At 39.2% G+C, this 19,770-nt stretch overlaps 1 protein-coding gene across 8 annotated transcripts in view; it reads left to right on the top strand.

Annotated features, from left to right (window-relative positions):
- MCCC1 (methylcrotonoyl-CoA carboxylase 1) overlaps nt 1-19,770 on the top strand; it is an 85,322-nt gene that overhangs the window by 14,780 nt on the left and 50,772 nt on the right. For 7 of the 8 annotated variants that reach the window (XM_010366228.2, XM_030931612.1, XM_010366227.1 and 4 more), the window contains 3 exons: nt 13,480-13,601; nt 14,615-14,762; nt 14,852-14,973. In XM_010366228.2, the coding sequence (XP_010364530.1) occupies nt 13,480-13,601; nt 14,615-14,762; nt 14,852-14,973 (392 nt within the window). The remainder of the gene's footprint in view (nt 1-13,479; nt 13,602-14,614; nt 14,763-14,851; nt 14,974-19,770) is intronic. The other variant, XM_030931620.1, reaches the window with a different exon arrangement.

Below are 19,770 nucleotides of genomic sequence, written 5' to 3' on the forward strand. Positions count from 1 at the left end.
ATGGCTCACTGCAGCTTCCAACTCCCAGGCTCCCACTTCAGCCTCCCAAGTAGCTGGGACCACAGATGCACACTGCCACACCTGGCTAATTTTTTATTTTTTGTAGGGATGGGCTTTCTGCCTGTTGCCCAGGCTGGTCTTGAACTTCTGGGCTCAAGCGTTCTGCCTGCCTCAGCCTCCCAAAGTGAAAACATTATAGGTCTTGATAAGGAGTTCGTATTTCATTCTGAGTAGCCGTTGGGGGGTTTTTTAAAGCTGAGGAGTAAAGCCATCGGCTTTACTTTTTAATAAAATCATTGTGGCTTCTGGGCAGGGAAATGGATGATTGGAGTGGGGACAAAGGTAGGGACAGCAACACTGAAAGAAGGCAAAACAATTAAAAGTAAATTGCTGTAGTGTTGCCCATCACCCTCACCTGAATTCCTGCTCCTTAGAAATTCTTCGTTGTCGCCAGGCGCGGTGGCTCAAGCCTGTAATCCCAGCACTTTGGGAGGCCGAGGCGGGCGGACCATGAGGTCAGGAGATCAAGACCATCCTGGCTAACACGGTGAAACCCCGTCTCTACTAAAAAAATACAAAAAAAAAAAACTAGCTGGGCGAGGTGGCAGGCGCCTGTAGTCCCAGCTACACGGGAGGCTGAGGCAGAAGAATGGCGTAAACCTGGGAGGCAGAGCTTGCAGTAAGCTGAGATCCGGCCACTGCACTCCAGCCCGGGCGACAGAGCAAGACTCTGTCTCAAAAAAAAAAAAAAAAAAAAAAAAAATTCTTCGTTGTCGCCTCTAGTACATTGATCATTCAGCATTTGATATCCTGTTCTAGTCATATTTATACTTAATTAGTGCTTTGTTTAACAAGTTTAATATAGATATTGGCTCCTCCATAACTCCTTTGTGCTCTCCTAAGGGAAGAACTCATATCTTACACCTTTTCTTTTTAGCATACCTCCTAGCAACCCAGTGAGCTTGTACACAGTCCTCAATTTGTTTTTATTTTTGTTTTTTAAGACAGAGGTTCACTTATCATCCAGGCTGGAGTGCAGCAGTGAGGGTTCAAGTGATCCTCCCACCTCAGCCTCCCAAGTAGCTAGAGCTACAGGCTTGCATCACCATACCCAGCTGATTTTCTAAATTTTTGTAGAGATGGAGCCTCCCTATGTTGCCCAGACTGGTCTCAAACTCCTGGCCTCAAGTCATCCTCCCACCTCAGCCTCCCAAAGTGTTGGGATTACAAGTGTAATCCACTGCACCCAGCCAAGTCCTTAACTCAAATTAGTGAATATGTATAGTTGTTTTGTATTGATGTGTCCCTAAATCAGTGTTCTCTTCTTTGGAATAGAGTTCTTAAACTGAATAGGTATTAATTTATACAAACGCATATTTAAAATATGCTTGTTTATAAAGCTTTTTTGGTTATAGCTTGAAGTAAAAGGTCCTTAGGAGGGTAAGAAGATGATAATAATACATGGAGATATATATATATCTCTCTCTCTCACATGTCCTTAGGCATTCAGGCCCTTTAACATAAACATCACTTTATGTATTTATCATGTGTTTAAGCATAAATGCCATGGTATTATTACCTTCATCTTATGGGCATAACATCTAATGCACAGAAGGTTGCATGATGTTATTCCAGATCATCTAAATCTTGCGTCAAAGTGTGGTCCATGAACAGCATGTTTGACATTACTCGTGAACTTGTTAGGAATTCAGACTTTTAAACTGGGCACAGTGGCTCACATCTGTAATCCCAGCTACTCAGAAGGCTGAGGCAGGAGGATTGCTTGAACCCAGGAGTTTGAGGCCAGCCTGTAGAAGATAGCAAGACCCCATCTCTAAATAAAAAACAATAACAGCCTTTAAGTCCTACCCTAAACCCACTGTAATTTGCATTTTATGCAAAATTTGCATTTTTATCAAGATACCCCAGTGATCTGATATCAAAACATGTCTAATCACTGAAAGAGAAAAGGATTAAACAAGAGTATTCTGACTCCCAGCCCCATTCCCTGTTCATTGGACCAGACTGAGCAGTAGAACTTTCTTGCCCTGCATTTTGGAAAAAGGGAAGGTGTTGTTTAATTAGAAATTTTTATTAATTAAAAATTACTTCTTGTAGGCCAGTGAGCTTCTTTTTTATTTTATTATTGCTTTCTCTTCTAAGCTGCCTCCTCAAGAGTTGAAAATCCACTTTCTTTTTAATGGCCATTTTTCTGAGACCATTTTTTTAGTTTAAATAACAACCCTCTAGCAAATGTATGATATTCTAATTCGAGGGACTTTATCAAGCTTGTACCTATTTATAATTGTATCATGTTAGTTGCTATAACACAAACAATGAGAAAGGAGTAATACTTATTTTGAAGTATATTCCAAAGAATGTTTGAAAATAATAAAATATTTTTAGACAGTATTTTTAAAAGAATAAAATATTTTCAAAAAATATTCATTTTGCCTGGATATTGAAGATTTGGAGTGTCTTGCAAAAATTAGTGGTGAAAACAAAGGATAAAAGAACAGAAGCCAAGTAACATGAGTGAATGAACGTTGGAATTAAATCAGAAAATTTAGCCTAAGTAAAGCTATTTAGCTCTTTGGGACAGACTTGATCAGAAAGGAAATTTGGTGGGTTATAATTTACAAAGTTCTCCTCTAATAAAAAGATACTTGCCAATTAGGAGAGCAAACCTTCCTTTAATGTCGACTTTAAAGAAGAAACCTATTGGCCATCTAGTAAAGGACATTGAATAACACTTGTACAGTGATTTGAAAGAAGTTTTCTAAAACTCTAGAATTGTTCTTAATGTGGCCATTTTGACATAAGCACTTTTATAGAAATTAAAGTAAAATTTACAAGTGAGCTAAATTTCTGGTGATGCCTGGTGATATAGCTGTATTGAGAAACTCAAGAAGATGTAAATATGTTTTAGGCTAGCTTTTTTTTTTTTTTTTTTTTAAGATGATGTCTCACTCTGTCTCCCAGGCTGGAGTGCAGTGTTATGATCATGGCTCACTGCAGCCTTGAACTCATGGACTCAAGTGATCCTGCCACCTCAGCCTCCCAAGTAGCTGTGATGGGACTGTAGGCACACGTCACTATGCCCAGCTAATTTTTTGTTTGTTTGTTTTTGAAACAAAGTCTCACTATGTTTCCCAGGCTGGTCTCAAACTCCTGGGCTCAAGTGATCCTTCCCTCTTGGCCTCCCAACGTGTTGGGGTTACCGACGTGAGCCACCACTCTGGCCACATAGTTCTCTTGATTGTCGGTTGTCTTCAGTCTTCTCTGGTTGGGAAAGAGGCCGTAGTTAACGCTGTGTGCAGATTAGAACCCCCTGAGCTTTTAAAGAGACTGTTGCACTGCCTTGTGGAAGAGGTCTGTAGTAACTGCAAAGGAGCATGAAGCGGTCTCCGGAATGCTTGTGATGTTGTGATTCTTGAGCCGAGCACTAGCTGCACAGGTGTATTCAGTTTAAGTAAACTGTGGCCATAAGAGCTGTACACTTAGGGCAAATGCAGTTTTCTATATGTGTATTATACTTTAGTCCCCTCAGTTATCTGAAGTAGCTCCTGAGCATGAATGTTTTATAAAAGTGCTCCATTTTTTTTTTTTTTTGTGCTACCAAGAATTAGGAACTTTATTACAGGTACTAGAAAATCAGTGACAAGTAACTTAAATGCATATAGCAAGTTATTTACTAAATACAGGTACTCTGTGGTTGACCAAAAGGAAGCCCATACGTTTTAAGTATCACAGATGAAGGTAGGAAATTCTTGGTGTCAGGTCCCAGTGTCTGTCCAGCCCATGCTGAAGTCTGAGGAGAGTGGGTGGATGAGCAGAAAAAACACTTAGGGGGCCATAGGCAGGTGAATATGGTTTTATTCAGTAGCAGCTCTTATTAGCAGCTTAGTTACACCAGCTCTCACACTGTTCACCTTTATCTTAGCTGTCTGCTCTGGCTCTGTGGCTCCTGCCACTCCCATGCTTGCAGCTGCATAGCTGTCTCTCCTTTGCCTTCAGGGTCAGCAGCTTAACCTTTTTCTCTCTGGGCATGAGCAAGCCAAGCTGTGTCCTGGCTACCACCTGTCCGGCTGCAAGACGGACAACTTTGGCTCTCTCTCTCTCTCTCTCTGGGTGCCAACACTCCCACCATGTCAAGCCATGTTCAGCCGAGCTGAGCCCCAAGAGCCCCTGAACAGCGTTAGCCAGGCAATTTTACCTTTTACAGACAATAGTGGCATAAAGCCAAGTATGAGCTTACACAAACAGTTATATAACAAGTGCAGTATGTGCCTGCGTCGTAAATTTGCTGAGTCATGCGGGCCTGGATGTCTGCCTCAGCCTGTTCCTTGACCAGAGCACATCCATGTACCTTACACTTGGTGATAAGAATTTAAAGACCATGACTTGTCCGCTTCACCATGGAAAGGACACTTCTCATTTTTGCTTGAAGTTTTTGGCAAACTGTGCTTGAGGGTAGAACCAACAACTTTGCTTGTATGTGTCTTCTTGAGCAAGTTACAGAGCAAAGTAAATACAAACTAAAAGTTTGGAAGAAATTATTTTGGCAGACATTAAGGAGGACAAGAGATAATAGTTTTCTGTGTTTACTAATAAAGACATGTTAGTACTGTGCAATGAACAATCTCGACAGGTTTGCAATCTTGTGACCCACCAGGGTGAAGTGGCAGCTCAATACATGCCTGAAGCAAGGGAATTAGCCCGCTGGTAATAGTAGTGGTGCTGTTGTTTTCCCTTTTAATCCATTCAGATGCTCAAGAACATCATAGTTTGGGTATATTAAATTGTTCTTCCTAAGAGAAATTAGTTAAACTTCTTGAGGGTGTTCCCAGAGTGTACGACTGAATTTTATCTTCGCAATGAGATAGCTCCTTTTGTTTTTAGTTATTGATATGGTTTTGCTGTGTCCCCACCCAAATCTCATCTTGAATTGCAACTCCTACAATTCTGACATATCATGGGAGGAACCCGGTAGGAGGTGATTAAATTATGGAGGTGGATCTTTACTGTGCTGTTCTCATGATAGTGAATGAGTCTCATGAGGTCTGATGGTTTTAAGAAACAGGAGTTTCCCTGCACTTTTTTTTTCCCTCATTTGGGGAAAAAATTTGGGGCAGGCAAGCTCTTTGCCTGCCGCCATCCATGTAAGTTGTAACTTGCTCCTCCTTGCCTTTCCACCATGGTTGTGAGGCCTAAACGTCTTTCTTTTGTAAATTGCCCAGTGTCAGGTATGTCTTTATCAGCAGCATGAAAACAGACTAATACAGAAAATTGGTTCCAGTAGAGTGGAGCACAGGTGAAAAGATACTTAAAAATGTGCAGGTGACTTTGGAACTGGGTAACAGGCAGACATTGGAACAGTTTGGAGGGCTCAGAAGAAGACAGGAAAAAGTAGTAAAGTTTGGAACTTCCTAGAGACTTGTTGAATGGCTTTGCCCAAAATACTGATAGCAGTGTGGACAGTGAAGTCTAGGCTGAGGTGGTCTCAGATGGAGATGAGAAACTTGTTAGGAACTGGAGCAAAGGTGACTCTTGTTATGTTTTAGCAAAGAGACTGGCAGCATTTTGCTCCTGCCCTAGAGATTTGTCGACCTTCAAACTTGAGAGAGATGATTTAGGGATCTAGCAGAAGAAATTTCTAAGCAGCAAAGCATTCAATTGGATGCTATTAAAGGGATTCAGTTTTGTAAGGGAAGCAGAGCATAAAAGTTCAGAAAATGTGCAGCCTGACAATGTGATAGAAAAGAAAATCCCATTTTCTGAGGAGAAATTCAAGCTGGCTGCAGAAATTTGCATAAGTAACAAAAAGCCAAATGTTAATCCCCAAGACAATGGGGAAAATGTCTCCAGGGCATGTCAGAGGTCTTCGTGGCAGCCCCTCCCATCACAGGCCCGCAGGCCCAGGAGAGAAAAAAATGGTTTCTTGGGCCAGGCCAGACTGCTGTGTGCAGTCTAGGAATTTGGTACCCACAGTCCCAGCTGCTCCAGCTGTGACTAAAAGGGGCCAAGGTACTACTTGGGCTGTTGCTTCAGAGGGTGGAATCCCCAAGCCTTGGCAGCTTCCACATGTTGTGGAGCCTGTGGGTGCACAAAAGTCAAGAATTGAGGTTTGAGAACCTCCGCCTAGATTTCAGAGGATGTCTAGGCAGAAATTTGCTGCAGGGGTGGATCCCTCATGGAGAACCTCTGTTAGGGCAGTGCAGAAGGGAAATGTGGGGTCAGAGCTCCCACACAGAGTCCCTTTTGGGGCACTGCCTAGTGGAGCTGTGAGAAGAGGTCCACCGTCCTCCAGACCCCAGAATGGTAGGTCCACTGACAGCTTGCACCATGTACCTGGAAAAGCCACAGACACTTAACACCAGCCTGTGAAAGCAGCCAGGAGAGGGGCTATACCCTGCAAAGCCACAAGGGTGGAGCTGCCCAAGACCATGGGAACCTACCTCTTGCATCCGTGTGATCCAGATGCAAGACATGGAGTCAAAGGAGATCATTTCAGAACTTTAAGATTTGACTGCCCTGCTGGATTTCAGGCTTGCATAGAGCCTGTAGCCCTTATGTTTCAGCCAGTTTCTCACATGTGGAATGGCTGTATTTACCCAATGCCTATACCCCCATTGTATCTGGGAAGTAAATAGCTTGCTTTTGATTTTACAGGCTCTTAAGTGGAGGGGACTTGCCTTGTCTCAGATGAGATGTTGGACTGTGGATTTTTGGGTTAATGCTAAAATGAGTTAAGACTTTGGGGCCGTGGGAAGGCATGATTGGTTTCGAAATGTGAGGACATGAGATTTGGGAGGGGCCCGGAGCGAAATGATATGGTTTGGGTCTGTGTCCCCACCCACATCTCATCTTCAATTGTAACTCTTACAATTCCCACGTATCGTGGGAGGAACCCAGTGGGAGGTGATTGAATTATGGGGACAGGTCTTTCCTGCACTGTTCTCATGGTAGTGAATGAGTCTTATGAGATCTGATGGTTTTAAAAATGGGAATTTCCCTGCACAAGCTCTCTTTGCTTGCCACTATCCATGTAAGACATGAATTCCTCCTCCCTACCTTCTGCCATGATTGTGAGGCCTCCCCAGCCATGTGGAACTGTGAGTCCAATAAACTTCTTTCTTTTGTAAATTGCCCAGTCTTGGATATGTCTTTATCAGCAGCGTGAAAACAGACTAATACAATTATGAAAGGAGAGCATTTATCTAGTGTACCAAAAAGTTCCATCGAATTCAGTATCTGTTAAAAAGAAAGGAGACTAGTAACACATACTCTGGAAATGAAATTAAGGAAACGGTTACATTCACAATAGCAATCAAATACTTAGGAATAAAGTTAGCAAAAGCAGTTCAAGACGTATTTACTGAAAACTGTAAAACATTGCTGAGAGATACTAAAGAAATTCTAAAGAAACAGATATTTCATCAGAACACTCAATATTATTCAGGTGGCATTATATATTTAATGCAATCTTTATAAAAATCCCAGAAGGCTTTTTTTTAAAATAGAAATTGACAAGCTAATCCTAAAATAGCTAAAGAGCCTAATATATACCTAAAACAATTTTTGAAAAGCTGAACTAATTTGTAGGGTTTAGACTGTCTCAGAACTCATTATGCCAGGTGCAGTGGCTCATGCCTGTAATCCCAGCATTTTGGGAGGCCAAGGTGGTCAGATCACTTGAGGTCAGGAGTTCAAGACCAGCCTGGCCAACATGGTGAAACCCTGTCTCTACTAAAAATATAAAAATTAGCCAGGTGTGGCAGCAGGTGCTTGTAATCCCAGCTACTCAGGAAGCTGAGGGAGGAGAATCGCTGGAACCCAGGAGATGGAGGTTGCAGTGAGCCAAGATCGTGGCATTATACTCCAGCCTGGGTGACAGAACAAGGCTCTATCTCAATAAATAAATAAATAAATAAATGAATGAATGAATAAATGTATCTACAATAACCAAAACAGTGTGGTATTTGTATAAGGATAAAAACACAGGTCAGTAGAACAGGATAGAAAATCCAAAAATAAACTCACACCTATGTAGTCAATTGATTTTTGAATAAAGATGCTAAAGTAGTTCAATAGAGGAGAGTTTTTAAAACAATGTTGCTGGAGTAATTTGATATCTCTTTGTAAAAAGATGAACCTGAAGCCTAGATCCTAGACTCTTACACCTTAAACAAAAAAATTAAAATATATCATAGACCTAAATGTGAGAACTAAAACTAAAACTTCTAGACGAAAACATAGGAGAAAATCTTTGAGACCTTGGGTTAGGCAAAGATTTCTTAGACATAATACTATAAGAAAGGTTCATGAAATAAAAAAATGATAAATTGACTTCAAAGCTCGAAACTGTTGCTAAGAAACCCAATTTTTAAAAAATGAACAAAATATTTGAATAGATCCTGCACCAAAGAAGGTACACAAATGACCAGAAAGCCCATTAAAAGATGTTCAACATATTAGCTGTTAGGGAAATACAAATCAAAACCTCAGTGAGATACCACTTCATACTCACTAGGATGCTATAATCAAAAAGAGATGATAACAAGTATTGGTGAGGACTTAGAGAAATTGGAACCCTTCTACGTTATTGATGGGAATGTAAACTGGAGCAGCCACTTTGGAAAACAGTTTTGCAGTTTCTCAAAATGTTAAACGTAGAGTTACTTTATGAACTAGTAACTCTACTTCTTCAGTCTGTATCCAAAAGAAATGAAAACACATCCACACAGAAATTTATGCCTGAATGTTCATAGCAGCATTATTTATAGTAGCCAAAAAAGTAGGAGCAACGCAAATGTCTATCAACTGATGAATGCATAAATAAAATGCAGCATAGCCATACAGTGGAGTATTATTTTGCCATCAGAAAGGAATGGATTACTGATTTGTGTTTAAAAAAAAAATGGCTGAACCTTGAAAACATTATGTTCAGTGACAGAGCTGGTCACAAAAGACTGCATATATTATATGATTCCATTTATACGAAATGTTCATATAGGTAAATCTATAGAGACAGAAAGTAGATTCACAGTTGCCTAGGGCTAGGGGTTTATGGGGAATGAGAAATGGCTAATAGGCACAGGATTTCTTTTTGCAGTGTTAAAAACTTACATTATTAGATCTTAGTATTTTAGATTATAGTGATAATTGTGCAACTCTGAGTATACTACAAATCATTGGGTTGGCCGAGTTTTATGGTATATGAATTATATCTCAACAACTATGTTTAAAAAGTGCAGTAACACTATGCACCCACGAGGTTGGCCAAAATCAAAAAGACTGACAATACAATATGTGGGCAGGGATATGGATACCCTTGAAAGCATCATAAATTGCTGGTGGAAATGCAAAATAAAATCATCCCTTTAGAAAAGTTAAATGTATTCTTACCATATTATGACAATTGCACTCCTGGGTATTTTCCCAAGAGAAATGAAAAATATTTTCACACAGACTTGTCTGTGAATGTTTATAACACCGTTATTCATAATAACCACAAACTGGAAAACAATTCAAATGAATGGGTAAACAAAATGTGATATATCCATGTAACAGAATCCATATTATAAAAAGAAATGATCTACTGACACACTCCACAACATGAATAAACCTTGAAAAATTATGTGAAGTTAAAGAAGCCAGACACATAATACTGTATGATTCTGTTCATATGAATTTTTTTAAAGGCGAAACCATAGAGACAGCAACTCAGTTGTTGCTTGGGTGTGGGAACAGATTGCAGGTGGGCACATGGGAACTTTTTCTAGTGATGCAAGTGTTCTCAAACTGGATTGTAGTGATAGTTGCACAATTGTATAGATTTACTAAATTCACCAAACTATAAATGAATGAATGCTATGTGTTATAAATCACATCTCAAAAGAAAACCCAAACCAGGGAGGACTAGGACATAGACTTATTTCATTTTCGTAGTGTAGATGTTTGACCATTTTATATAAAATGCCCAAATTGTGAGAGAAAATATTTGCAAACTTTGCATCTGACAAAAGTCTAATATCTAGTATCTATAAGGAACTTAAACAGATGTACAAGAGAAAAACAACCCCATTAAAAAGTGGGCAAAGGACAGCTGGGCACGATGGCTCATGCCTGTAATCCCATAACTTTGGGAGGCTGAGGCAGGGGGATCACAAGGTCAGGAGATCGAGACCATCCTGGCTAACATGGTGAAACCCTGTCTCTACTAAAAATACAAAAAAATTAGCAGGGCGTGGTGGCGGGCGCCTGTAGTCGCAGCTACTTGGGAGGCTGAGGCAGGAGAATGGCGTGAACCTGGGAGGTGGAGGTTGCAGTGAGCTGAGATCATGCCACTGCACTCCAGCCTGGGCGACAGAGCGAGACTCCGTCTCAAAAAAAAAAAAAAAAAAAAGTGGGCAAAGGACATGAACAGGCACTTCTCAAAAGAAGACATATATGCGACCAACAGACATGAAAAAAAGCTCAGTATCACTGATCATTAAGAAATGCAAATCAAAACCACAGTGAGACACCATCTCACGCCAGTCAGAATGGCTATTATTAAGAAGTCAGAAAAATAACAGATGCCAGGAGGTTGTGGAGAAAAGGTAACATTTATATGCTGTTGGTGGGAATGTAAATTAGTTCAACCATTGTGGAAGGCAGCAGGGTGATTCCTCAGAGAGCTAAAAGCAAAACTGCCATTCAACGCAGCAATCCCATTACTTGTTGTATACCCAGAGGAATGTAAATCATTCTGCCATAAAGACACATGTGCATGTATGTTCATTGCATCATTCACAATAGCAGAGTCATTGAATCAGCCTAAATGCCCATCAGTGACAGATTGGATAAAGAAAAGTTGGTACATAAACACCACGGAATACTATGCAGCTGTAATAAAGCATGAGATCACATCTTTTGCAGGAACGTGGATGGAGCTGGAAGCTATTATCCTTAGCAAACTCACGCAGGAACAGAAAATCAAATACTGCATGTTCTCACTTAGAAGTGGGAGCTGAATGATAAGAAGTTATGAACACAAAGAAGGAAACAAAAGACATTGGGGTATACTTGAGTGGGGAAGGTGGGAGGGAGAGGAGCTGAAAAGATAACTATTGAGTACTGGGCTTAATACCTGGATGATGAAATAATCTGTACAACAAACCTCTGTGACATGTATTCACCTGTGTAATCTTCACATGCACCCCAAACCTAAAATAAAAGTTAATAAAATAAAATTGAACTTTGGTTAAAAAGAAATAAAACTCCACACTGGCTGCAACTTGTGACTATCCAGCATTTTATCTGTAGCTGGCATTTTTTTGTTTTCTGTCACTAGGATGTGGGTTTTTCTATTCGTATGAGTTTCCCAGATATTGAAGCTTGCCCCTTTAATTTTGAAATGTTCTTTGAGTGTAACTATTTTGAAATAGTATTGGCGAAGCATTTGTCTTTTTATATTGTTTTGGTCATAATTATAATACATGTTAGAAGAACAAATCCCCTCAGGGCTACTGATACTGGAAAGGGAGTGACTTCATCACTCATTAAATCATCCAAGCCCACTCTGCCTTTTGCCTCCTTCTGTTTCTTCCCTTTTTGCTGTCTGTGTTTGCTCTTCGAAATCTTGCTGTCCTTCGGTTACTGAATTTCCTGTTCTGTGGGCTAAAAACCGAGTAAGTATGTTAATTAAAATTCTGAGTACATTAGAAGTAACTAGGCTGAAGTCTGAGGGATGCCCTTTTCACTAAAAGTACACATACAGTTGTCCCCCTTTATCCAAGGTTTCTCTTTGAGTGGTTTCAGTTACCTGCAGTCTACTATGGTTTGAAAATATTAAATGGAAAATTCCAGAAATCAACAATTGATAAGTTTTAAATTCCACGCCATTCTGAATTGCACAGTGAGATCTTGCACGGTCTGCTTTGTCCCTCCCAGGATGTGAATCTTCCTTTGTCTGGTGTCTCCACGCTGTCTACACTCCCCAACATAGTCACTCAGGAGCCATCTAGGTTATCAAATCGACTGTCATGGTACCACAATGCTTGTGTTCAAGTCACCTTTATTTTATTTAAATCATGGCCTCAAAGTGCAAGAGTAATGATGGTAACAATTCACTTATGCCAAAGAGAAGCCATAAAATGCTTCTTTTAAGTGAAAAGGTGAACATTCTCAAGGAAAGAAAAAATATATATGTATATGTTGAGATTTCTTGGTTCTTGGTAAGGACAAAGTTTCTATCTGTGAAATTGTGAAGAAGAAAAAACAAATTCATGTTATTTTCCTGTTGCACCTCAAACTGCGAAAGTTAAGGCCACAGTGCATGGCAAGTGCTTAGTTAAGATGGGAGAGGCATTAAATTTGTGTTTGGAAGACATGAACGGAAGCGTGGTCCAATTGGTATCAGTCCAGTTCTGTAGTATTCATAGTTTCAGGCATCCACTAGTGATCTTGGAATATATCCCCCCTGGATAAGGGGCACTCCTGTAGACTTTAATACATGACTTTCATTTGCTTCTTAGCTTTTTTCTGGAAAGATGACATTGATAGATAGTGACCTGAAGATAAGTGAGGTATTTATTGAGCTAGTGTTCTCTTTGGGGTTTTTGGATGCCATGATTTCAATTCTAGGCCAGTTTTACAGAGACAGAATAGACAGATTTCCCTTACCACTCTAAAGCTCTTTACTCCTTGACATTCTACCCTAATTGCAGTGTTGTTTTAAATTTAAGTATACAGTAACTTCTGTGCCGTATGATCCAGCAATTCCACTTTTGGTATACAACTAGAAGAATTTAAAGCGGAGACTCAAACAGATACTTGTATACCAATACTTGTTTTTCATAGCAGCAGTATTCACAATATGTAGAAATAACACAATGTCCATCAAGAGATGAATGGGTAAACAATATGTATACAAACTGGATATTATTCAACCTTAAAAACAAATGGAATTCTGATACATGTTACATGAATGAACCTTGAAAACATTATGCAGGTGAAATAAGCCAAACTCAGACAAATTATTATACACTTCCACTTACATGAGGTACTTTGGCTAGACAAATTCATAAACACAGAAAGTAAAATGCTGGTTACCAGGCACTAAGGAAAGGGAGGGAACGGAGAATTATGTTTGGAGATTAAAACATCCTGAGGATGGATGGTGATGACAATTGCCCAACATTGTGAGTGTACTTAATGCCACTGAATTATATACTTAAAAGTCACTAAAATGGTCAATGTTTTGCTATGTATATATTATCACAATAAAAAAAATATAGATTCATCTAGTTTAGGTAAGGCTTCAGAGCTTTCACATGAATATTTCAGATATTTCTTTGGAAATAGATTTTAATAGAGATCATACTATTAGCAGTGTAGGGAGAGGCCTCCCAGAGGAAGACAGCTTCACCTGCATTAAGGTGTTGCCAGCTGAGCACTAATGAGTAAGTTTTTTATTTTATTTCTCATTTCTAGGCTATCCATCCAGGATATGGTTTTCTTTCAGAAAACATGGAATTTGCTGAACTTTGTAAGCAAGAAGGAATTATTTTTATAGGCCCTCCTCCATCTGCAATTAGAGACATGGGTATAAAGAGGTATGAGTTTATATCTTTTAAAATTTTAACTGTATAAAGGTCAGTTGAAATAGTTTGGGCCAGGCATGGTGGCTATGCCTGTAATATCAGTGTTTTGGGAGACTGAGGCAGGAGGATAGCTTGAGGCCAGAAATTCAAGACCAGCCTGGGCAACTTATTGAGACCTTGTCTCTAAATTGTTTTTTTTTTTTAATTCATCCAGGCCTGGGCACAGCGGCTCACACCTGTAATCTAGCACTTTGGGAGGCAAAGGTGGGAGGATCGCTTGAGCCCAAAAGTTTAAGACCAGCCTGGGCAACATAGGGAGACCTTGTCTCTACAACATTTTTTAAGAATTCCAGGCTTGGTGGCACGTGCCTGTGGGTCCAGCATCTTGGGATGCTGAGGTAGGAGGATTGGTTGAGCCCAGAAAATCAAGGCTGCGGTGAGCTGTGATCACACCATCATACTTCAGTCTGGGCGACAGAGTAAGACCCCATCTCAAAAAAAAAAAAAAGATTTCAGCTGGGTATGGTGACACACACCTGTAGTCCCAGCTGCTTAGGAGGCTGAGGCAGAAGGATCACTTGAGCTCAGGAGTTTAAGGCTGTAGTGAGGTGTAATTGCACCACTGCACTCTGGCATGGGCAACATTGTGAGACCCTGTCTCATTAAAAAAAAAAAAAAAAAAGTTTGTTTTACCCCAATAGATATTTTAATTCTACCCTTCTGTTGTCATAGGCATAAGTTATTTATCTGCGACAGGGAAATTCCATTGAGTTGCAGAAAATACTTAATGTTTCTAATCAATATATTAGTATTTTGGGATTAAAAATAGGGTGAGATGAGCTACCACATGAATTGAGGGAAACTAACTAATAGACATCTTGAATTTGTATTATTTTTTCATCTCAGACTTGATGTTTTCTTTAAAGGGTTCCATTGTAATTTATAGACTGGGCTATATTTGTGTTTCTCTTGAATGAAACAGTTTATAGAATTTGGGGCATGTTGTTTGCTTTCCCACTCTAAAGCACATCCAAATCCATAATGGCTGCTGCTGGAGTACCTGTTGTGGAGGGTTATCATGGTGAGGACCAATCAGATCGGTGCCTGAAGGAACACGCTGGGAGAATTGGCTATCCTGTCATGATTAAAGCCGTCCGGGGTGGAGGAGGAAAAGTAAGATTGTGCATGCTTGTGTTTGCCAATTCAGGCTCCTCTTCTTTGTTTTATTTATGTTGTAGTCATAATCATCTTTTCTCTCTTAGGGAATGAGGATCGTTAGATCGGAGCAAGAATTTCAAGAACAGTTAGAATCAGCGCGGAGAGAAGCTAAGAAGTCTTTCAATGATGATGCTGTGCTGATCGAGAAGTTTGTAGATACACCGAGGTGGGCTGACCTTATTTTTCTGACTCAGAGTTGGAAAATTAAATTGTAAAAATAATGCATGCACATTCTATAAAATATAAAACTATAATAGTATATAAGTATATTATTATAAGTTTCCCAGTTCTGTCCTGTGATGTAACCACTGGACGGTATGCATTCTTCCAGGCATTTTCTATGTGAATAGAAGCCTATATATATATATATATATATATATACATACAGCAAACAAAATACATACTTGAGAACAGTGAATAGAATCTTTTTTTTTTGAGATGGAGTCTCTCATTCTGTTGCCCAGGCTGGAGTGCAGTGGCATGATCTCGACTCATTGCAACCTCTGCCTCCCAAGTTCAAGCAGTCATCCTGCCTCAACCTCCTAAGTAGCTGGAATCACAGGCACACACCACCATGCCTGGCTAATTTTTGTGTTTTTAGTAGAGATGGGATTTTACCATGTTGGTCAGGCGGGTCTCAAACTCCTGACCTTGTGATTCACCTGCCTCAGCCTCCCAAAATGCTGGAATTACAGGTGTGAGCCACCGTGCCCGGCCAGTGAATAGAATCTTGTACACTAATATTATTTACTAATACTGTTATCACAGACATCTTTCCATGTCAGTAATTATAGATCAGCCTCATTCTTTTTGTTGGTGACCTAGTGGTTCTATGATCTTAATATACCATTAATTCATTCAGTATGTTTCTTGTTGATGAAATTTAGGATTTTTTTCAATATTAGCAAATTATTGTAATAAATTCAGCTATATTTATAGAACTCTGTCAGTTGACATGCTCAGGAAATGGAAGTAATTTTCTAAATTGAATTATAAGTGATATACTAATAATAATAGGAGCTAACACTTATATTGCACTTACCATGTGCCAGATTTTAAGTATTTTACACAAGCTAACTAATCTTGCTGTCCTTCTAATTCTAATATAATTCTTACAACAATCTCATTAGGTAAGTACTGTTTTCATTTTACAGGTGAGGACACTAAGCAACAGAGTGGTTGTGTTGTGTTACTTGTCTGAGGTCATTCAGCTGTGAAGTAGTAAAGCTGAGATTTGAACCCAGGTAGTTTGACTCCAGGGTTCATATCTAAGCCACTGCACTAAGCTACTTCTCTGAGTACCACTATAGCAAATGCAATGTGAATCCCTATTTTTTTTTTCTGGAATTTTATTTTCATGTTTGTTTAAGATGCTGATTATAAAGTTTCTCATTTCATAGATATTTTATGACAGTTGTTAAAAAAATTATACATATATGTATATATATATTTTTTCTTTTTGACCTGTAAGTCAAATGAAAAGAATAATTCATTTGGGAACCATGACTGGAAAAAGATTTACCTTAAAGGTAACAGACTTGAAGCTTCAGGCCCTTCTTTGGCATTAACCTCTTCCAAGACCCTGACCTAATTTTGTATTTGCAGTTTTGTATTCTTCTCCTTAAAGAAGACCCCAAAATTGTTTTTCGTTTCAGGCCCTATAAAACTGAGAACTGTCCTAAGCATGGCGTAGTAAATGAAATTCGATTAGAATTTGATAGTTAAAAAAAAAAAAAAGAAGTCAGTCTTAGAATGGGTAAATTGATGAGGAGAACACAGCCTATGCCATCTGTTAGTGGGAAGTAAGACAAAAAAAGGCATTTCTGAGGTAAATTGAAGGCTTCCTTTCAAGAAAGAATAGGCTAGCCATCCAAATTAGTATGCTCTTAAGTTAGAATTGTGGAGACATCAATAGCTTATTTCAGTAACGATGTAACTCAATGCCTGCAACATTTTTTGAATATGTAAGTTCTTTACTTATGAAATGTTAGCCATTCATTGCCTCACATTGTAATTTATTCCCCCAATAGCTGGAAAGCCCCTGGGAATCAAAGACCTGGTAGTATATACATTTTTATTTGTTTGTATATATTGCCTGGCATACCACTTTCCTTGTAACAGGCATCAGTAATATTTTTTGAACTGTAGAAATAATATGAATACATTACAAACTTTTGGAAAATGCAGAAGATGGAAAACAACCCATAATTGTATTCTCCTAATTATTATTAATATTTCTATATGCAGTCGTGTTGCTTAATGACAAGATACATTCTGAGAAATGCATTGTTAGGCAATTTCATTGTTGTGCACACATCATAGAGTGTACTCACACAAACTGAGATAGTATAGCCGACTACACACCTAAGCTATGGTACAGCCTATTGCTCCTGAGCTATAAACCTGTACAACAGGTTACTGTATTGAATACTGTAGGCATTTGTAACACAGTGGTAAGTATTTATGTATCTAAACATCTCAAAACATAGGAAAGGTAATGCATTGTGCTATTATGTCACTATATGATAGGAATTTTTCAGCTCCATCATAATCTTATGAAATCACCATCATATATGCAGTCTGGCATTGACTGAATGTCATTGTGCGGCACATTGTGTGACTCTATTACTATTCTGTATTTCTATTAATAATTTTTTTTAATTGAAAGCAAGTTTATTAAGAAAGTAAAGGAATAAAGAATGGCTACTCCATAGACAGAGGAGTCCCAAGGGCTATTGGTTGCCCATTTTTATGGTTATTTCTTGATGATATGCCAAACAAGGGGTGGAGTATTCATACCTCCCCTTTTTAGACCATATAGGGTAACTTCCTGACGTTGCCATGGCATTTGTAAACTGTCATGGCGCTGGTGGGAGTGTAGCAGTGGAGACGACCAGAGGTCACTGTCGTTACCATCTTGATTTTAGTGGGATTTAACCAACTTCTTTACTGCAACCTGTTTTGTCTGCAAGGTCCATATGACCTGTATCTTTTGCTGACCTTCTATCTCTTTCTGTGATTAAAAATGCCTTAACTTGCCACTGGGAATGCAGCCCAGCAGGTCTTAGCCTTATTTTACCCAGCTCCTATTCAAGATGGGAGTTGCTCTAGTTCAAATGCCTCTGACATTTCCCCGTTCCCTTTTGTAAGAGAACGCTTAATCCTAACGGTTGCAGAGGGACAAAAGTCCATCTTCTATAACTTCTTCAGGCTGAATGGGGTGATGATATTCCTGCCTAACTATTAGGATCTCTTGTGTTCAGGATAGAGAGGAGCTTAGTTAGAAAGCATCAGTATGTCGAGAGCCACTCATAACTCTTGAGTTCCAACAAAAGGTGATGTCTGGAAGATTAATGCGTGTTTTTTAAAAAAACATTTGGTAAGCTTATCCTGCATTTCTACACAAAGAGTGCAACAGTAATATATTCCACAACAGTAAAGCAAAATAAGCAAGATTATCCCAAGTTAACTAAATTAGAAGGCTTTCCACGAACTGGGCAACTATTGGAACCAAGCTGATATGGGGTTGCTAGGTGATTCCAATACATGCCCAGGATTAGAATATTGATCCAGATTTTTGCTTTACCAATCCCTCCTGTTTCTTCTCAGTAGCATCCAGAGATCACTGGTTGGTCCACAGGAATAAGCAGGGTTAGTCTATATTGCAGGAAATCTCAAAAACAACTGATGAAAGCAGAATTCAATAACAAATGTACCATAGTTCGTGAAACACAATTTTTCTCTCTCCAGTTTCCCATTTTTACTAAAGACAAATCATGGTAAGGCTGATTTGCTTTATTATACATGGCCTGATTATTTGTACAAAGTGCAGCAAGAATAATTGTTTGCCATATAGACTTTTAAAATTAGTTTTGATAGAACTCTTCCATAAGAAATCTCAGAGAAGACCTTTTTTTTTTTTTAAGCCCACCCCAGCCATGGATTTATACCTTCAAATACCTATGAGTTGGGTAAATTTCTCTCCTCTTGAGGTCTCATGATAACTTGGGGCTCCTGAGTCTGTCAGAAAGTGACATTCTTTACTTACTACAGGTTAGGAACCCTATATAGAGACTGTGTAGACAAGGAAGGAGGCTAGTTTTCCCTAGGGGCTTTTATTAGCTTTACAAGTCAAGTTTGATTCCTTAAAGGAAAGCATGCCATTCTAGTTGAAGCCTTGGCAAAATAACCAGTTTCTCCAGTTGTACCCCGTTGCAAAACAAAGCAGATTCTTACTGCATTTATGCAGATAACTATATTGCCATAAGTTAAGATACTCACAAGTAATTTCCAAATTCTGGAGAAATCAGAGAGAAACAAATATGCTCCAAATTTTGTTTATGAGTATGTACATTACTTAATTGTTTAAAAAGCTGTGAATAACTTAAAAGTTTCCTTGACTCTGAAGAACAAAACAGGATCAGCAATGTTTTAAGCAAAAAGTCAAAAAAGGTTACTTCAGACTTCTATTAGTTTAGTCCATACGGTTAACTTCTGTTTTGCTTGATATACATGAACATTTCAACTTTCCATGAGAGTCCTGAAAGTTTCTTTTTCCCTTTTCTAATGTCACAATCTCCAAAGTTAAATGAAACCTGCATTCAAGAACACCTATTAGAGTTGTATAGTTGATAATAGATCACCTTTTGGAGCTTGATGGCTCATGCCTGTAATCCCAGCACTTTGGGAGACTGAGGCAAGTGGATCGCTTGAGGTCAGGAGTTCGTGACCAGCCTGACCAACATGGTGAAACACTGTCTCTAATAAATACACAAAAATTAGCCAGGCGTGGTGGCACGCTCCTGTAATCCCAGCTACTTGGGAGGCTGAGGCACGAGAATCACTTGAACCTGGGAGGCGGAGGTTGCAGGTTGCAGTGAACTGAGATTGTACCACTGCACTCCAGCTTGGGCAACAGAGTGAGACTCAGTCTCAAAATAATAATAATAATAATAATAATAAT

The sequence above is a fragment of the Rhinopithecus roxellana genome, chromosome 1, assembly GCF_007565055.1.
Source record: "Rhinopithecus roxellana isolate Shanxi Qingling chromosome 1, ASM756505v1, whole genome shotgun sequence".
Taxonomy (NCBI): domain Eukaryota; kingdom Metazoa; phylum Chordata; class Mammalia; order Primates; family Cercopithecidae; genus Rhinopithecus; species Rhinopithecus roxellana.